The 17,118-nt window shown below is 47.9% G+C and overlaps 1 protein-coding gene across 1 annotated transcript in view; it reads left to right on the forward strand.

The window, feature by feature from the left end:
• Positions 1–17,118, forward strand: part of POLR3G (RNA polymerase III subunit G) — a 471,818-nt gene that overhangs the window by 405,174 nt on the left and 49,526 nt on the right. The window contains exon 7 of the mRNA XM_078677340.1: positions 9,139–9,267. Coding sequence (XP_078533466.1) covers positions 9,139–9,267 — 129 coding nt within the window. The remainder of the gene's footprint in view (positions 1–9,138; positions 9,268–17,118) is intronic.

Consider the following 17,118-nt stretch of genomic DNA (forward strand, 5'->3'; position numbering starts at 1 on the left):
CTCCGCCCTCGCCATCCCTCAACTTTCCTTCCTCTAAACTATCCTCACCCTCTACCACCTGCACAGAACCTGCCCCACACACCCTTCCTGTCGGCGGCACCGACTGCCCCCTGCCAGCCATATTAAATAAAACGCGCGTGTCGCTCCTCCAGCGGCGAGACTCCCCAGGCCGCTGGTGCCCTGTGGGTGCTGGGGTCGGCGAGCCTGCCTCGGGCCTTCTTGTGCCGGCCACAACGGGATCCCCGCCGGTACTAGGCTCGCCGCGGGAGGCTCCGCCCTCCCTTTGCGCCGCTGGGCCGTCCTCAGCCCTGCCAAGTCAGGAGCCCCTCGACGCTCTTCTTCCTGCAAGAAAAATGGCCGGACTGGTGTGCTGGGTCCCTCACTCCACCGAAACCCCAACCCCCCCCCTGCCTCCAACCCATCCCCCGTGCCCCAGATCCCCACGCCCCCCTCATCCTCCCCCTTCCGCCTCTCCACCTCCTCCTCGTCGCTCCACACCAAACCCGCACTCCCGTCATCAGACCATGACCCCCGTCCCTCCAGCCTCCCGCGCCGGACCCCTGCCCCTCAAACACCCCCCCGGCCAGGCCTCCCCCCAACCCCAATAGCCCCCCACCCCCTCCAGGCCCTCCCTGCCCCCCATGTGCCTCCCTTACCCCCTCCCGCCATGGCTCAAATATGTCCAAACCCTCCCAGTTCCCCCCACTCTCATCCGATATCAACAACGGGGACCACCCCCCACCTCCTCCTGCTCCCTCTGGGCCCCAAGCCCCTCCCCCACACCCTTCTGCATTTGTCTCCCCCACCGCCGCCAAACCAACATCCCCAAAAGCCCCACCCATCCAGTCATGGCCCCCATATCCCCCCGCCCTTGCCACCTTTGCCACCTGGCCTCCCTGACGCCGCCTCCCAGTCCTTGCTGCTCCTCGGCCATCTCCCCCATCTGGACAAGGCCCACGCAGCCCCCTTTCCGGCCCCACTTCCCCCCCCTCTCTCCACTTCTGCCCTTCCCCGCCCCCCCCCCCCGGGCCCCCGCGCTCTTCCTGGGCTTGCGGGGGAAAACTGGCATCCGCCCCCCCCTGCAGACCACGTGCTTCGTCGCTGGGGAAACGCTCCGTCCGCTTCCCCCGCTGCTTGCCCTTTACCTTCCGCCCCGCCCGCACTTGAAAGAGCCTCCTCTATTGCCGCGGGGGGGAGCGCTCTTCGCGCTGCCCCGTCGCGGCTCTCACACACTCTCTCCCGGCGCCCCTGCCCGCCCGCTCCACATCGGGGGAAGTTCTCCTCACGCCTCTCGCCCAGGCCCGCCGGCTCCCGCACGCGAGGTCCCAGGAGGAGGCGCGACCTCTGCCCCGGACCTCCCCTCCGGACCTCCCCTCCCTCAAAGACGAGACCGCCAACGAAGCAGCGGAGCGGTCCAACTCAACCACCAATGGCCCCGATGGCAGGCCCCCAGATCGCCCCGCCGCAAAGGCGTCCCACGGCCCCCCCGCTCCCTCATCGCCTCCAGCCCTGTTCCCCAGGGTCACGCTCGGCCCCTCCTCGCGGCCAGGGGGCCTTACCTGTGTCCTCACCAGCTTCAGGGCGGCGAGCAGGCCAGAACGGCCGCTGCCACCCCAGCAGATGCGCTCCTCGCCAGACGCGCCCACCCTGGGGGCCCACGAGGAGGTCCATCCGCCCTGCCTCACTGAGCAGGCGGATGGCCTCCAGAACACGGAAATCCTCAGCTGCCATGACGCTACAATGACAAATGATGACAAAAATGCCTTAATTAATCCATCATCGATCATAAATAATGGTGCTGGCTCTACCTGGTCTCCCACTGAATCATGTTCCCATTCGGCCTCTCTGTTGACTTGGCCTGATCTTTCACCTATCACTCTATTGGAAATTCTAAACAATATTAAGTCTGGTTCCCCCATTGATCCCTTACCTATTTCGATTCTATGTAAGCTAGAGCTTCCGCAACTCACTCTGATTTGCACCTTACTTAATTTCTCTCTTAGCTCGGCCATGGTTCCTAGCTGTTGGAAGCACGCAATGGTCACTCCGCTATTAAAAAAACCTACAGCGGATCCCAATGTTGCTTCAAATTTCCGCCCCATTTCATTGCTGCCTGCATGGTCTAAAATTCTTGAAAGGCACATTCATTTGCATTTATCGCATTTTGTAACAACCAACATTCTTCTTCACCCTTCCCAATCTGGCTTTCGTCAGGGTTTCTCAACAGAAACCACTCTTTTAGGAGTGACTGAGAATCTTTGCCTACTATTAGATCGAGGCGAATCGGCTGCACTGATATTGCTTGATCTCAGTGCAGCCTTCGATACTGTATCGCACAATATCCTCCTTAACAATCTTGCCTCTTTCGGTATCGGCGATAAAGCCTTGCACTGGTTTTCATCCTTCCTCACTGACCGGACTTTCCAAATTTTTTCTAATACGTCTACGTCCAATACTTATGTTTCCCCACATGGTGTGCCCAGGGGTCTATTCTTAGTCCTCTTCTTTTTAATCTTTGTTATTCCTTTGGCCCATATTGCTCACTGTTTTGGTCTGAATCTATTCACCTACGCTGATGATTCACAGATTGTGTTCTCCCTATCTCAAGTTTATCCTATCTCTCCTTCACCTTTGCAAGCGGGTCTCAGTGAAATCTCCCGTTGGATGAATCGCAATTTTCTTAAATTAAATAGCGATAAAACTGAGGTACTAGTCTTTGGTAACAAACCTGACCTTTGGAGCCCGAGACACTGGCCTATGGCCATGGGTCCCTTACCCACTCCATCGGAACGAGTGCGCAATCTCGGGGTCATCATTGATAGGGATCTATCCATGAAAGACCAGGCCAACAAAGTGGCAGCCACCTGTTTTACCATCTTAAGGTGGCTGAGAAAAATCTTTTGGATTCTGCCCTCTGATACCCAGAGATTTGTTGTGACGGCCCTGGTGACCTCCAGACTAGACTACGGGAACGTGCTCTACCTGGGGTCCACCAGGGCGGTCATACGCCGTCTCTAATTGGTTCAAAATGCTGCTGAACGGCTTCTCTGTGGTTGTCGAAAACGCGATCATATCACTAAGCGTCTAAAGGAGCTACACTGGCTCAATCTTGACAACCGGGTAACATTCAGGGCACTGTGTCTTATGCACAAGATCAAAATTGGAGTCGCCCTCTCTTATCTTCAGTCCCTTGTTAAACCTTATGTGCCTACTTGTTCTCTTCGTTCTTCGTCCCAACACCTTTTTTGTATTCCTAAATTTAGGCTCTCGAGATTGGGCGGTCGCTCATTTACCACCTTAGGACCCAAACTTTGGAATTCTCTTCCTTTTGAATTGCGAACGGAGAACTCTCACTTACTCTTCCGTAAAGACCTGGCTTTTTGTTCAGTAGATTTCTCCTTTGGATTGTATTTTGCTACCACTCTTTTTCAGCGCCGGGAAACCCTTACGGGTAGCTGTCGCGCTATATAAAATTAATAAATGAATAAACACCAAGGTAAGAAAACCGCCACAAAGCCAGACAAAAAGCCCCAGACAAAAACCTAGCCTGCAGCGCTCCCAGCCACCAGGTTACCATAACCTAAAATGGTGGCTGGGCAGGGGCTGTATTCCCCCATAAGCCTTTGGGCTTTATTTTGAAGCTTGGGCTGCTTTGGGCTATCCCAAAGCAGCCCAATAAATGGCACAACATGGGTGCCACCATCTCGCCCCCCTCCCAATCTGCCCGGGGGCAGACCTCGAGGCTCGGCTGCCCCCCAAAACCCCCTTGAAACCTGAAACAAGCTTGTTGAACTTAATGCAATGACCCAGGAAAAACTAAGCAACAGGCAGATTTGACATCACTGCGAGCTAAAAAGTGTATCGTATTGACTAGAAGTCTTGTATGTCCACACCTCTTAATCGTTGGAAGGGTGAAGTATTAAAGTTCTAGAGCTTGAGACTGGAATTCGATAGCTGAGTCTGTATATGCACTTGATACGATGGATGGATGGAGACTGTCTACAATTGGTTATCTGCCATTCCAGGAGGTTTCCACACACACACACTACAAAGGCAGCAAATAACAAGGTTCACCATGCCAATAAGCTTACATTAAGAAGTAGCTCGGATCAGAGGAATTTATAGACCAAGATGGTATACAAATTCCAGGCTCAAGACCTATACTTTCTTTCCTATAGTTGTACCGATTGTCTGCCAGTTTTACGTTTTTACTTGGAACCCAGTTTTTGTGGGGGGTGGGGGGCTGGGCACAATGGCTAGGGGGTTAGGGTTTCCCTATCTTGCCTCCTTATATTGTTTTTCATTTTATTTTTATTGTTTAGACCTGCGGGTATCCTGTAGGACCAGCCTTTCAGAGAGCATTTTGTTTACCCCCCCAACCCCAGCAGGACACCTGCAGTCCTGCTGCAACAGATAGAATTTTTTGTAACCTTCATTTCTGTAAAATGGCTGAGCAGATCTATGCCAGAATGCTTTCTGGATAAGTATCTAGTTTTCTGTCAAATTTGCTATGAATCTGTTCTTTCTTTATTGCTGTTCAATTTTCACTATGGAAATAGCATGCAGAAAATATTGTTTTGGGACCTCTCTTCCTTTTTTCTTTTTTTTTGTGGCCGCTTGATGGATCACCCCTCAAACGTTCCAGGAAGGAGCTGAGGTGGATGAACATTTTTTTTTTCTGGGAAAGTTTTGTTAAGATGCTTCAGTTATTAGCTTGCTATGGAGACTCGGATTCACTGATAACTACATAGTGGCCACCACAGCTGCTATATATCTCAAACTTCTTGTGCCGAAGAGCCGCCTGCCATCCACAGTGTCTGTGCTGGCAATGGGTGGCAATCTGTTAATTATGCTCAAAGCACTCCAGTTTAATTCCTGTCCCAGCACTGATGTGTTCTCATAACTCTTACAAAAAACAAAGGAGAGAGAAAGGGTATTTTGTTAGGGAATACTCCTGGTCCCCTTGTAATGGAATAATCAAGCAATTGGAGGAGTACACCCTGAAGACCCCTCAATGTCTCCGAAGTATAAAGAGAGGTGCACAAAAAGGCTAAATTCTCCTTTTTATGAAGCCCCCTCACTCACCAACCTGGTTGGTGACATGCTTCATCATTGGGGTCCCACCCACATAGCTGAATGCTATCCGCGTGTGCTACGACACCCGATTACAGTGGAACAGGTTTTTTCATGGTGCAAGTGAGTGAAAAAAGTGGATTAAAAATTGGCCAGATCTAACTCCCTCAAAACTTTTTATTCTGGAGCAAGTGGGCAATGTTAAAAATTTGGTTAAATTGACCTTCGGTATCTTTGTAGTGAAATAAAAGTGGATACAAATGGTCTACATGTTTCAACCTGATGGCGATACCAGGTTTTCGTCAGGACCAGTGGGCGTGACCCGGGCGGTCTGCACGCGCTAAGGTGTACCTTTGTAAAGACAAACAAGCGTACGAAAAACATAGGTTGCATCAAGGGTGTCTTTAGAAAAAGTGATAAGTGCTCCTCTTGTTCACAACCGAGTGCATTTAAACATGAAAATACACAAGATGTGTCTGGTGACTACTGGTAGTAATCACACGTAATATGCCCCATTCAGTGTGCGGCACTAGGAGGCTATGAATAGCCAGTCACATAATCAATCAGGACAAAAAATCGGCCTGTGATCATGCGTTACAACTCACTCAACATTCATTCATTAAAGAGGGTGTCTGCGCGCTCACACAAATTCGTGAGGTAAAAGGAGTGAAATTATGCCAGTCGCACAGTCACTCACAGTAAATATTCAGGCTGTGAATATCTTAGTCCACACCACTTTCATAATTCAATCAAAGTGGGTGTCTACGCTCTCAAACAAATCAGTTAGGGCGTACCGCAGGTAAAAGCATGCATGCTGGTTCAGAGCGTAACAAAGGAGATGTCGTGAATCACAGGTGCGAAGAAAAGGGGGCTTACTAGAGATGCAAGGTGGCGTGCCTCATGGAAGCCGGGGTCAAGGTGTTGGCTCTATTCACAGACTGGGAACAAGGAAGGGTTGTCGTATTAGATTAATCGTAATGGACGAAATGGTAAAGGGTAGCAAGGCGGGCAAAGAGCTGGACAGAGGGGAGCCCACTCGCATCAGGTCTGTCATACTCATTGTGTGAAGACCAGTCACTGGCTTTTACGCCTAGTAGGAGACCGGAATCTGAGTCCGGATGATCACCGAAGTGAAGCATAATTGCTGATTTTATGCGAGGCGCTTCCGGGTACGTGGCCAAGGGGCGTGGTGGCATGGTCACATGACCGGCGTGGTATCATGATCCATGTGGACACGCTCAGTTGAGATGTTGCCGCGTTTAGGGACACTAGCAAAGGGGGCATGGCGGCAGAAGGAGGTGAAAAGGGAAGTGGGGGGGTGTGACTACACGTCACTGGCGCAGTGACGCTCCGGAGGGAATGCCAGACTTGGCTGTGGATTTTAAAAGGTGCCACACGATGGGACCAATGCAAAAAGAACAATTGATGGACAGAATGCAGAACAATGTCATACATTCGCCCCAGTACAGAGATCTGGGCCTAAATCCATTGTTTTTTTGCTCACCATGCCATTCCAGTTTGAACCCAGCCATATGCAAATTAGTCTTGACCCTGCGCCCAATGGGAACAGTCCAGCCCGAACTGCCAGACCAGGTCCTTCCTGGATTGGAAACAAGCATCGATGGGACCAAGTAGGTAGTCAAAGGGCCAATGAAGGAATGTTGGCGGGATAAAAAGTGGGTGTCTACGCTCTCAAACAAATCGGTGATGGCGTACCGCAGGTAAAAGCATGCATGCTGGTTCAGAGCGTATCAAAGGAGATGTCATGAATCGCAGGTGCCAAGAAAAGGGGGCTTACTAGAGATGCAAGGTGGCGTGCCTCATGGAAACCGGGGTCAAGGTGTTGGCTCTATTCACAATCTGGGAACAACGAAGGGTTGTCGTATTAGATTAATCGTAATGGGCGAAATGTTAAAGGGTAGCAATGTGGGGAAAGAGCGGGACCGAGCTGAGCCACCCGCTTCATGTCGGTCATACTGTGTAAAGACCAGTCACCGGCTGTTACGCCTAGTACGAGTAAGAGACCCGAATCGGCGCCCAGAGGATCACCAAAGTGAAGCATCATTGCTGATTTTATGCGAGGCGCTTCCGGGTACGTGGTCAAGGGGCGTGGTGGCATGGTCATATGACCGGCGTTGTCGCATGATCAGCATGGACACGCTCAGTGGAGATATTGCCGTGCGCGGTTACTGACATTCAACCCCACCATGGATCTTAAACAAGAAATCCGATCCCTTGTGGATCATGCTGAATCTATGGGACACATCTCGAACCCGGGCCCCCAGTGGAGAGTCAGCACTAGCAGTGCTGGAGCTGAGCCGAAGGACAAAGACTCCGAGGCCGCCCGATGATACCCTAATGAGTTTAACATAAGGTACCGCCGGACCTTGAAGGAAACTGATCAATATATTTTTTTCCTACCCCCCTTAAAGAAATCTTTTAAGGTTTACACACACGGAGACACCCACAGTCTCTCACCACCGTTTGCACTCTAGGTCCTGAAGAAAGCCCACCCCCAGGGGCAAAAAAAGGGCTGAAACATGTCGACCTTTTTAAGGACACTTTAGGTGCGGGAGATCCATTATCAAATCCCATTGTGCACAACATCAAACTTTTAATTTAGATCTCGACTCCAGACCTATTAAAACTTCTCTCTGGCTGTATGAGTATATTTAAACCACTTCTTTTCAACTCACAACCTGACCCCTGTATCACTGATCACTACTGCACTAACCAGGGGTACACCTCCGGGTGGAGGAAGCATGAGAACTAACCACATGATGATGCTGTCACGTTTTTAAGAGTTGGGCGGAGAATCAAGATATTCCGCCAATTCCATCCTCTGTACGTGAATGAGCGTTTTATATTGGTACACTGAACGAAAAATTGAAAACCATGGTTACGCAGGACAAATTATCCATTACCCACTTGATTTTTGTATACAGACTAAGGAAGCTGTATGGATCGCAGCTTCTTCTTTCTCCCCCCCCCCCCCCCCCTTTGATTGTACGCATGATCAGCATGGACACGCTGAGTGGAGATGTTGCCGGGCGCGATTACCGACATCCAACCCCACCATGGATCTTAAACAAGAAATCAGATCCCTTGTGGATCATGCTGAATTTATGGAACACATCTCGAAACAGGTGGCAGACTTTCTCTGCAATAGTGAGGGCAAAACAATTGAAGAGAGGACGCCTGACTGGGAGTACATGGTTGGGTCTAGCAGTGACCAAGGGTAGGGTACACCTTATTGTTTGTAGACCGCCCAGTTCACGCCCACTGGTCCTGACAAAAACCTGTTATTATCGCCATCAGGTTTAAATATGTAGACCATTTGTATTCACTGTTTTGTTTCACTACAAAGATACCGAAGGTCAATTTAACCGAGAATGGCTTCTTACGAATTTTTAACATTGCACAGTTGCTCCATAATAAAAAAAATTGAGGGAGTTAAATCTGGCCAATTTTTAATCCACTTTTTTCACTCATTTGCACCACGAAAAAACCTGCTCCACTGCAATCTGGTGTCGTAGCACACCCGGATGGTATTCGGCTACTCGGGTGGGACCCCAATGATGAAGCATGTCACCAACTAGGTTGGTGAGTGAGGTGTCTTTTAAAAAGGAGAAATTCGCCTTTTTGTGCACCTCTCTCCATACTTCGGAGACATTGAGGTGTCTCCAAGGTGCACTCCTCCAATTCTCATAACTCTTCCCAGGGGGATACTGTAGAGTAAGAGGGCTTTTGCAAACTGATGTAGAGGGAATGAAAAGGAACTAAACTAAAGGGAGTACATCGGAATCTTGGAGGGCAGAACTGCTCATAAGCCCAGGCTTCCAAGAACATCTTTTTGCTTATGATGAATACAAGTGATCTACCCTCCCTGTACTGGGCTTAAGTCACATGGCTTGGTTGTAGGGCTGGGAGTCCAAGAAAAACTGTGATGCCCACGGCAGTGTTTTGGATTTTTGAATGCATGGCACTTCGGTACTCTGTGGCCTGGTAAGCACTTGAAAGATTTAAATCATACGCACCCACAAATACAGATTTATGTTTTGGCAGGAACTGGAGAAAAAAGGAGATGAAGAAAAATCAGATGAGGAAACTGAAGGAAAAGAAAAAGACAAAGACAAAGATGAGGAAGAAGAAGATGCTGAAAGCGAGGCTTATGATGAGGAGGAGCAGGAAGAGGTACTGTGTGCTCTTTGTATTTTGAACTTCCTTTTGCTCCTCCAGCTACATTGTGATGTATTGACACACACTGCAGCATTGCTTTTATGTTATAGAGACTTTTAATTGCAGATTCCCTACCGCCGAAATATCCTCATGTGTCAGACTGGATCCGGAAACTTTTCAAGCAGTATCCTTGTGCGCCTGTGGGTGGCGTCGCTTGGCTCCTATTAGCGTTGTCGGTATCCGCACCAGAAATAACACATGCGGTGCCTGACATCAGTTCTTTTCTTTCCGTGTCAGACACAGATGCTGGAAGAGCAACCCCTCAGTCTTTTTTGACTTTTTGTTGACCTTTTTTGAGATTTTTTTCCTGTTGTGGCAGTTATGTCTTCTGGGAAGGTGAACTTCAAGCCCTGTGGCGCACATCATAAACAAATGTTGGAAAGGGATCCGCATCTTGTTTGCCTTTGGTCCCTCTGGTGCCATCACTACCCAAAGGCTTGCGCCAACTGCTGCGTCATGCACCCTGAAGGCTATGAGGGAGCAGTCCTTGAAGCACGTGGCGGAGCTTGAGATTCTTGTCTCACTTGAAGGTGTCGGGCCACTCCGGTAAGTCCCTTAAGAAAAAAAAGAGCAAGAAGTCAAAGAGGTATTAGACTTCGCCCCTTCCGTCGAAGTCTTCAGATGAGAGACAGTGCCTGGGTTGGCTAAGTGCTTTTCCGAGTTTCCGGGAGCTGAAGTGACCCCCGCTGATCCTCAGGAAATTTATGAGGCCATGCAACTCTTATTTGAGTGTCCCACCTCCATGCCTCCAGGCCCCGCAGGGTCAGAAGGGGTCCCTATTGGTTCGCTGCCAGCGGCGGCACTAGCCCTGGTTCCAATCCTGCCCCGAGGATCTACAGATGGATCTGGACTAGCAGCGGTCTTGTCACCTAGACTTTCTCCGATGCCTGTACCCACCGGCGGTACCATCCCCATTGTTATCCGTGACTCCAGCACGTAGCCGGAGGGGCATCATCCAACGTGGACTCTGATGCCGACTGGAGCATTGCTCTCTAGGCCAAAGCCTGAGCCCTATCGTTAGGGACCAGGACTTAGATAGGAATAGGAGACGTCGCTGGACCCTAAAGAATACCAACCCATTGACCCTAATGTAGACTGGTGTGAGGATTTGGCTGAGCATGTGGGCTGGACACTTCTCCAGAATCTGGCATGCTTTATTCCGCTACTGTGGTTATGGAGGAGGGAGGAGGGAGTGTCTTTTGCTATGTTGGTTAGAAGGGCAGCTGAGGTCTCTTACCTTAACCTACTCACAGTGGCAGTCCAGACTAATGTCTTGACAGAAGAGCTTCTACTTGAAGTGACCCCTTCTTAACCACTTCTTCCCTTCAACAAAGCACTTACAGATGTCTTACTGGTGACTTGGTCCAAATCCAGCATTGGGACTACTGTGAACAGGACAATTGTCTGCTGCCATTGCCCCGCCACAGGGGACCCCAATTTCTTTACCCAACACCCTAGGAGTTTGGTGGTCCAAGCCTCAACTTCCCATGTAAATCCTGGCACATTCCCTACCACTCCCTGGACAGGGACTCCAAGAGGCTGGATATCTTAGGGGAAAAAAATGCTTTCTTCCACCAGCCTGGCACTGTGGTCCGTGAACACCGCCTTTTGGGCTGTTACTCCTGTCCTCTATGGGACTCGGTTACGCAGGTGCTGCCAGTGGTCCCAAAAAAGGAGTGGGCCATACTCTCCCAGGCTGTTGCCGATGGGAGGGATGCAGCTAAGTTCACAATTCGATGTGGACTGAACACCACTGACTCGCTGGGCAGAGTGGTTTCGTCAACCGTGGCTTTGAGGTGCCACTCCTGGCTGAGAGCTACTGGCTTTTTAGAGGATGTCCATGCAACACTTATGGACATGCCCTTTGACTCCCGCCTCTTCAGAGACGAGGCGGATTCTGTGCTAGAGCGCTTTAAGGACAGCAGAGTTATGGCCAGGTTATTGGGGCTTTCTGTTGCCCGTTGCCAACCACAATCCGCCTTTTGCTCCTTTTGTGGCCATGGAAGGGGCTTCCATCCGCGTCTCTATACAGCAAGCCACTATGGCACACAATCTTCCCAGCCTCTGCGTGCTCAATGACGCAGTACTCACAGACCTAGTTAGCTAGATCTTGAGTCAGTTCACCAACCCCTTGGCAGCCACAGCTTCCAAACCCTTATAATGGGCCCCATTACCAATATGGTCCCACTGGTAGAACTTTGAAACTGAATATATGATTTTAATTTATGGATTATGATCAACATAAATTGATCCTGGCGAGAGAGAGAAAAGAAACGAAAATAAACATACACAGAATTTCGACAATACTTTAATTTTATATTTTAGTAAATTAATAATGCATACATTTATTGAATATTATCATGGTTGCGCCATAGAGTGATTGAAAAAGCAATTGCAAAATCTCCCTCACGCTGCAGTTAGGTCAAAACGTCCACATTTGTTTCCTAGCCTGGATTGAAGTTTCCGATCCATATGGATGGCGTGCTTTTAATCATCTGCCACCTACCCTTAGGTATGGATTTATCTTGAGTAAAAGGTTTTTTCAAACTGGCATATCACATGGGCCATTTTGAGCTCCTTTAGCCATTGTTCCATTGTATTTTTGATATTTTGTACTCCTTTCTCCCCTATGTCACTTCACACATGAGCACTTTTACGAGCACGTTCTCATACATTCTATGGAGCAACTATATAATATTTAATAGATGTATGCATTATCAATTTACTAAAATATAAATGGAATTTATTTTGCTGATTCTGTGTTTGTTTATTTTGGTTTCTTCTCTCTCTCTCTCTCTTGTTAGAATCAATTTATGTTGATCATAACTCATAAATTACAATTGTATATTCAGTTTCAAAGTTCTACCAGTAGGACCATATTGTTGTGTAGTGTAGTGTAGTTCCTGTATTCCCAATAGGCTCTGCGCATTGGAATAATATAAACAGCAGTGTAGACGTAGGACTGAGGTCGACTAGGTCTCTACTGACTATATTAGACTTATTTAGTTTTGCCAGCTAGCTCAGAGGTCACTAGAAACTTTCTCGAATAAACAAGGAGGAGTTTAACTTCCCTGGATAGACAAGAAGGGATTAGCTTCTGACAACCATAAAACACGACAACTTTGCTCCCTCAGAATAAGAGTGTATCTCTAGAGTCGTGTGAAAACAATAGACAGCTATTTTACTCAGTCAATCGTGCACACTTAGTTTCACCAGAGTGCAGGGAATAGAGAGGCGGGCGTTTACAATAAAAGGTGTTATTTATTGAGCAGTCTTCTTTCTCATGCAAGAGAAATGAATTGCCACATTTGCAATACTTATAGTAAAGTAAAGTGCGTACAGTAAAAGGAGTATTATAAAATAATACTATAAAAGCATTGATATGGTTTCTTAGCCATATGATACTTTAAAATAGATAAAATATATACATACATAAATACATTGACTAACGTACTCAACTGGTGCTTCTAAATATGCCTACCCCGGTGTACCTGACCTAAGCCTAATACGTGGGAAGGAGTAAGTAAGTAGCAGTTTAAGTTAAGTTGGTGTTGCCAAGAATCTGAGTCAAGAATTCTCGGTTTAGTCAGCTCCGTACCTGGGTAATAGAAAGCAGGAGGTCTGGTATCTATCTGAAAGAGACACGTTAGTATTAGATTCCTTACCTTAGAATATCCCCAGGCGTCAGACTGGATCCGGAAATTTTTGCGTAGCAGTACCCTTGCGCGTCGGTAGGCGTCGTCTGCGGCTCCGCGTCCGTCGTCGGCGTTGTGGGTGCCGTGATGACGTCGTCGGAGTACTTAGACGCCGCCTCCGCGTGCTGACATCAGTTCTTCTTTTTTCCGCGCCAGCAAGCGCAGATCTGGAAAAAGCAGTAACCCTAGTCCTTTTTGACTAACCTTTTTGATCACTTTTGATCTTTTCTCGAGTCTTCGACTCCAACGGTGCCGTAGGGATGCCCGGCTTTAAGCACTGTGAGGATTGCGACCGTCTGATGTCGGTCACGGATCCTCACCGACGGTGTTTAACTTGTCTCGGCGTCGATCACGACGACAAGGCCTGCTCCGACTGCCGGGCCCTCTCTTCGAAAGCCAGGCCGGAGCGGTCCTGCAGGCGACTCGAACTCCGGCAGTCGGTCCCACGCCGCGAGAGGTCTCGGTCCCATGGGAGGTCGAGGGACAGGTCACGGGCTCGGAGCCTCCACAGCTCCGAGAGTAGGCCGCACTCCTCCGGGTCGAAGTCGTCGTCCGGTAAGAGGCACAAGAAGTCCAAGCGGCGTCATCGCTCTGCAGACTCCCCCCGATGCTCGCGTGATGCGGCCGGGGGTTCGGGTGACACCACCCATGCGGCTCCAATGGAGTCGCAGGCGCCGCATCCAGCCCCATACCCTACGGTCCCTGGGCTTCATGCGACGCAGGAGGAGATTGGGCGCTTCCTCATGGCCATGAGGAATCTCTCTCCCCCGACGGGCTCCGCGGCACCTTCGGGCCCAGCGGACCCGTCTGGGAACCCTAGCGGGTCGGGGGGTTCGGCCCAGACGCCGTCGGGTGCTACGGCCCCGACGCCTTCGGGCCCGGCGCCGCAGGTTCCCGCTATCCCGACGCCGCTGGCGCCTTTAGGCCCGGCGCCGAGGGGTTCAGTTCAGTTCATGTGCTAGAGGCTGAGGTAAAATATTGTCTCTAGAGTTCCTAAAATAGAAGGTCTGTTCTCTAAGAATAGTTCTACTTTAAGCAGAGTACTATGTGCCAGAAAAAGGTAAATATTTTGTTCAGGGAACGCTGTGTGCTTGTTGCTTCTTCATATTCTAGATCTTTAAATTTTTTCATTTTCGGGTCAAAATAGTATTTCACATCTTCTGCAGCAAGAGAGTTTTCCCATTGTATCCATTTTGGATCTAATGCCACGGTAGTCAAATTGCCTGGGCTTGTTAATGCTTCAAGGGCTGATTCTGCTGTTAAAACAGTTATCCTCCTGCCTTGGGCTTGGGCTCTTTCTTTTGCTACAGCAGTTTGAACCGCTATTAGAATTTTTTCAGTTGAACTGAATTTCATTTCAGCTTGTGTGTACAAGTGTGATTTGTAAGCTATTGGTACCGTTTCTCCCTCATTAGAGGTCAGGTACGTGAATCCGCATTTTCCTGGGATGACTCGGATTACAAGGTTGCGTACGTTTTCACGCGTTTGCAATTTTGTTTTAGCTAACATGTCTGTTTGCAATGATCTTAAAATTTCTGTGTGTTTGAGTCCAATTAATTGGTTTGAAATCAGGTTTTATTAATTCATAGAGAGGTTTAACCCTCTCTGCATAATTTAGAATGTATGTTCTTCCGAAATTCAAGAAACCTAGTATTGATTGTTAGTTCTTCAGCGTTTTTGGTGCTTGGAGTACAGCGCACTTCTCTAAGAAGTTGTCTGCTAGGCTTTTGCCTTCACTTGATAATTCATATCCTAAAAACAGGACAGTTAGATGGGCAATTCGTGACTTTTTAAAGTTGAATTTGTAAGCCTCAGCTGCGAACCCAAGTATTATGGGGTTCACTCTTTTCAAGTGAGTATCCAGGTCATCATCTGTTAGATAGATGTCCTCGACATAGGATAATGCTTCATCATCATATATTTGTAGTAACTCTGTTACTCTTGCTGAGAATAATCCTGGGCTATTCTTGAATCCCTGTGGGAGTCGACAGAAGTGTTTTTGCGACCCCATTATTGAGAACGTGGTCAAATACCTGCTCTCAGGTGCAATGTTTTGACAAAAGAATCCATTAGAGATGTCTAATGTCGTTTTATATTTTTTGCGCACAATGTTATTCATTAGTGCTGCACTGTGTGAGTTTTGTACTGCAAATGTTTTGCAACATGATTTAAGGTGTCTGTAGTCCAAAACTAGACGATACGAATCGTCTGGTTTGGAGACAGGAAACAAAGGATTGTTCATTTTTGAGGTGCATGTTTCAATCACCCCCTGGTATTCAAATTGATCTAAGATCTCCCTGACTTGCTTTTTAGCTTCTTGTTTAACTGGGTACTGCCTTTGTGCAGTGGGTTGACATTTTAACTGGATTTTGTGAGGGGGAGAGTCCTCATCCCATCCTACATGATTTTTATATAATGCAGGAGCTTGGGCCACTGCCCATTTTCTTGCAAGTGTATATTTTTTATGAATTGGAATATGATTTGAGAAGGCAGGCATAATCATTTCTTCGCCATGAGGGCACTCCCTGACAAACTCTGGTGGCCAGTCCTTCTCAGCTAAAAGGATGTCATAGCCTTTCGAAAGGTTATCCCAAAAGAGACCCCCTACTTTCCTAGTCTTGTCCCCCTATATACGTAATGTTATTTCGTATATTTTATGAGGTTTGCTAACTCTGGTATCTGCAGTTTCCACTTGAATGCATTCATTCGTGTCCACTGTCTCCAGAAGATTAATCAGGATCTTGCGAGCTATGGTCACTTCTGCTGCGCTGTCTAGCATTGTCTGGGCCAACTCTCCGTTTTTCAGTTGTGTCCTCAGTATCCTCGGCATGTTTAATTATTTTAATACTGGCTACCTTCTTTCTTGGAAATTGTAATTTTTTACTTTGATGAGCAGGTTCTTTGTCTTTGGACTTGATGTGCTCTTCTTTGTGTTCTGACCGTCCTCTTCTTTCCGATTTCTGTGAGGAAGTCTGAAAAGATCGAGAGGGACGTGTATCAATATCTTGATATCTGTCAGGTTTTCTCAATTTATCCCCATCTCTAAGGTTGTATCTTTTCTCAGAGGACTCCCTCTGGGGAGACTTGTCACCTCGTTCTGGAGATCTATCTCTTCGTTAAGGAGACCTTCCTCTGGACTGGAATAGTTTTTCTCTGGGAGTGGATTGGTTATTTCCATCCCAACTCTTTTTTGGAGTGTTTAGATTATTTTTAATAAATGTTTTTTCAGGATTTTCAAGTAGTTGGGGTTTTACTGGTTTCCCACCCAAACTATCTCTACCTAGTTCTTCATAGGATTTTTCTGTGATTCTGGCAAGTTCAAATGGTTGTTCTGCTACATCTGTTTCTTTCAATTTCTGGAGGTATGTTATGTCCTCTATTGCCAATTGAACTAATTCTCTATATGCCTTTGTTAATTCTTTTATTTTATCTAAAAGTTCTTCACTTGACATTTTTTCAATGTCAGTATGTGGTGTGTAGCTGGCTAGCAACGGCCACGTTGCTCCTGGTCTACCTAGTGGACCGAGCTTGGTGATGTGATTTTTATGTTTTAGGGCGCCTTTAAACCAGAGCAGGTGCTCTTGGTAATTTAGTGGGATTTCAACCTCGAAAGGAGTGTATTCACTCGGAGGTTCCTCATTTTATAATAGTGGAATTCGTGTGTTACAGCGTTTGCTGCTGGAAAGTTTATCCATGAGTAGAATACCTCTATCTGCCGATATTCATGGGCCTCTACCACGAATATGACTGTACCACCTCTTGGTGTCAGTCCATTTTCTAGAAGTTTAATAGTTATAGTTTTTCTTACGTTTACCTGAATGATTATAGCATTCGGGTCATTTTCTTGGAGACTTGTGTCATCCGCTAGGAGTTGAGCTGCTATTCTAGCTGTCTCCCTTTCGTCTTCACTTTCCGTCATTTTTACTAACAGAACGCTTTTTGTTGCAGATCAAGTTTCAAGGAAAACAAAGATTAGGTGCACAATATTTTGGAACACTGTATCCTTTAACGTTGACTAAACCAAAAACTATACATAGGATTCTCATCCTACTAAGTTCCGGCGGATTTTAACCTTTTACCCACTCTAGACGTCTTTTGGAGTTTTTAAGGG

This window comes from Lissotriton helveticus, chromosome 2_1 (genome assembly GCF_964261635.1).
Source record: "Lissotriton helveticus chromosome 2_1, aLisHel1.1, whole genome shotgun sequence".
In the NCBI taxonomy this organism is placed as follows: domain Eukaryota; kingdom Metazoa; phylum Chordata; class Amphibia; order Caudata; family Salamandridae; genus Lissotriton; species Lissotriton helveticus.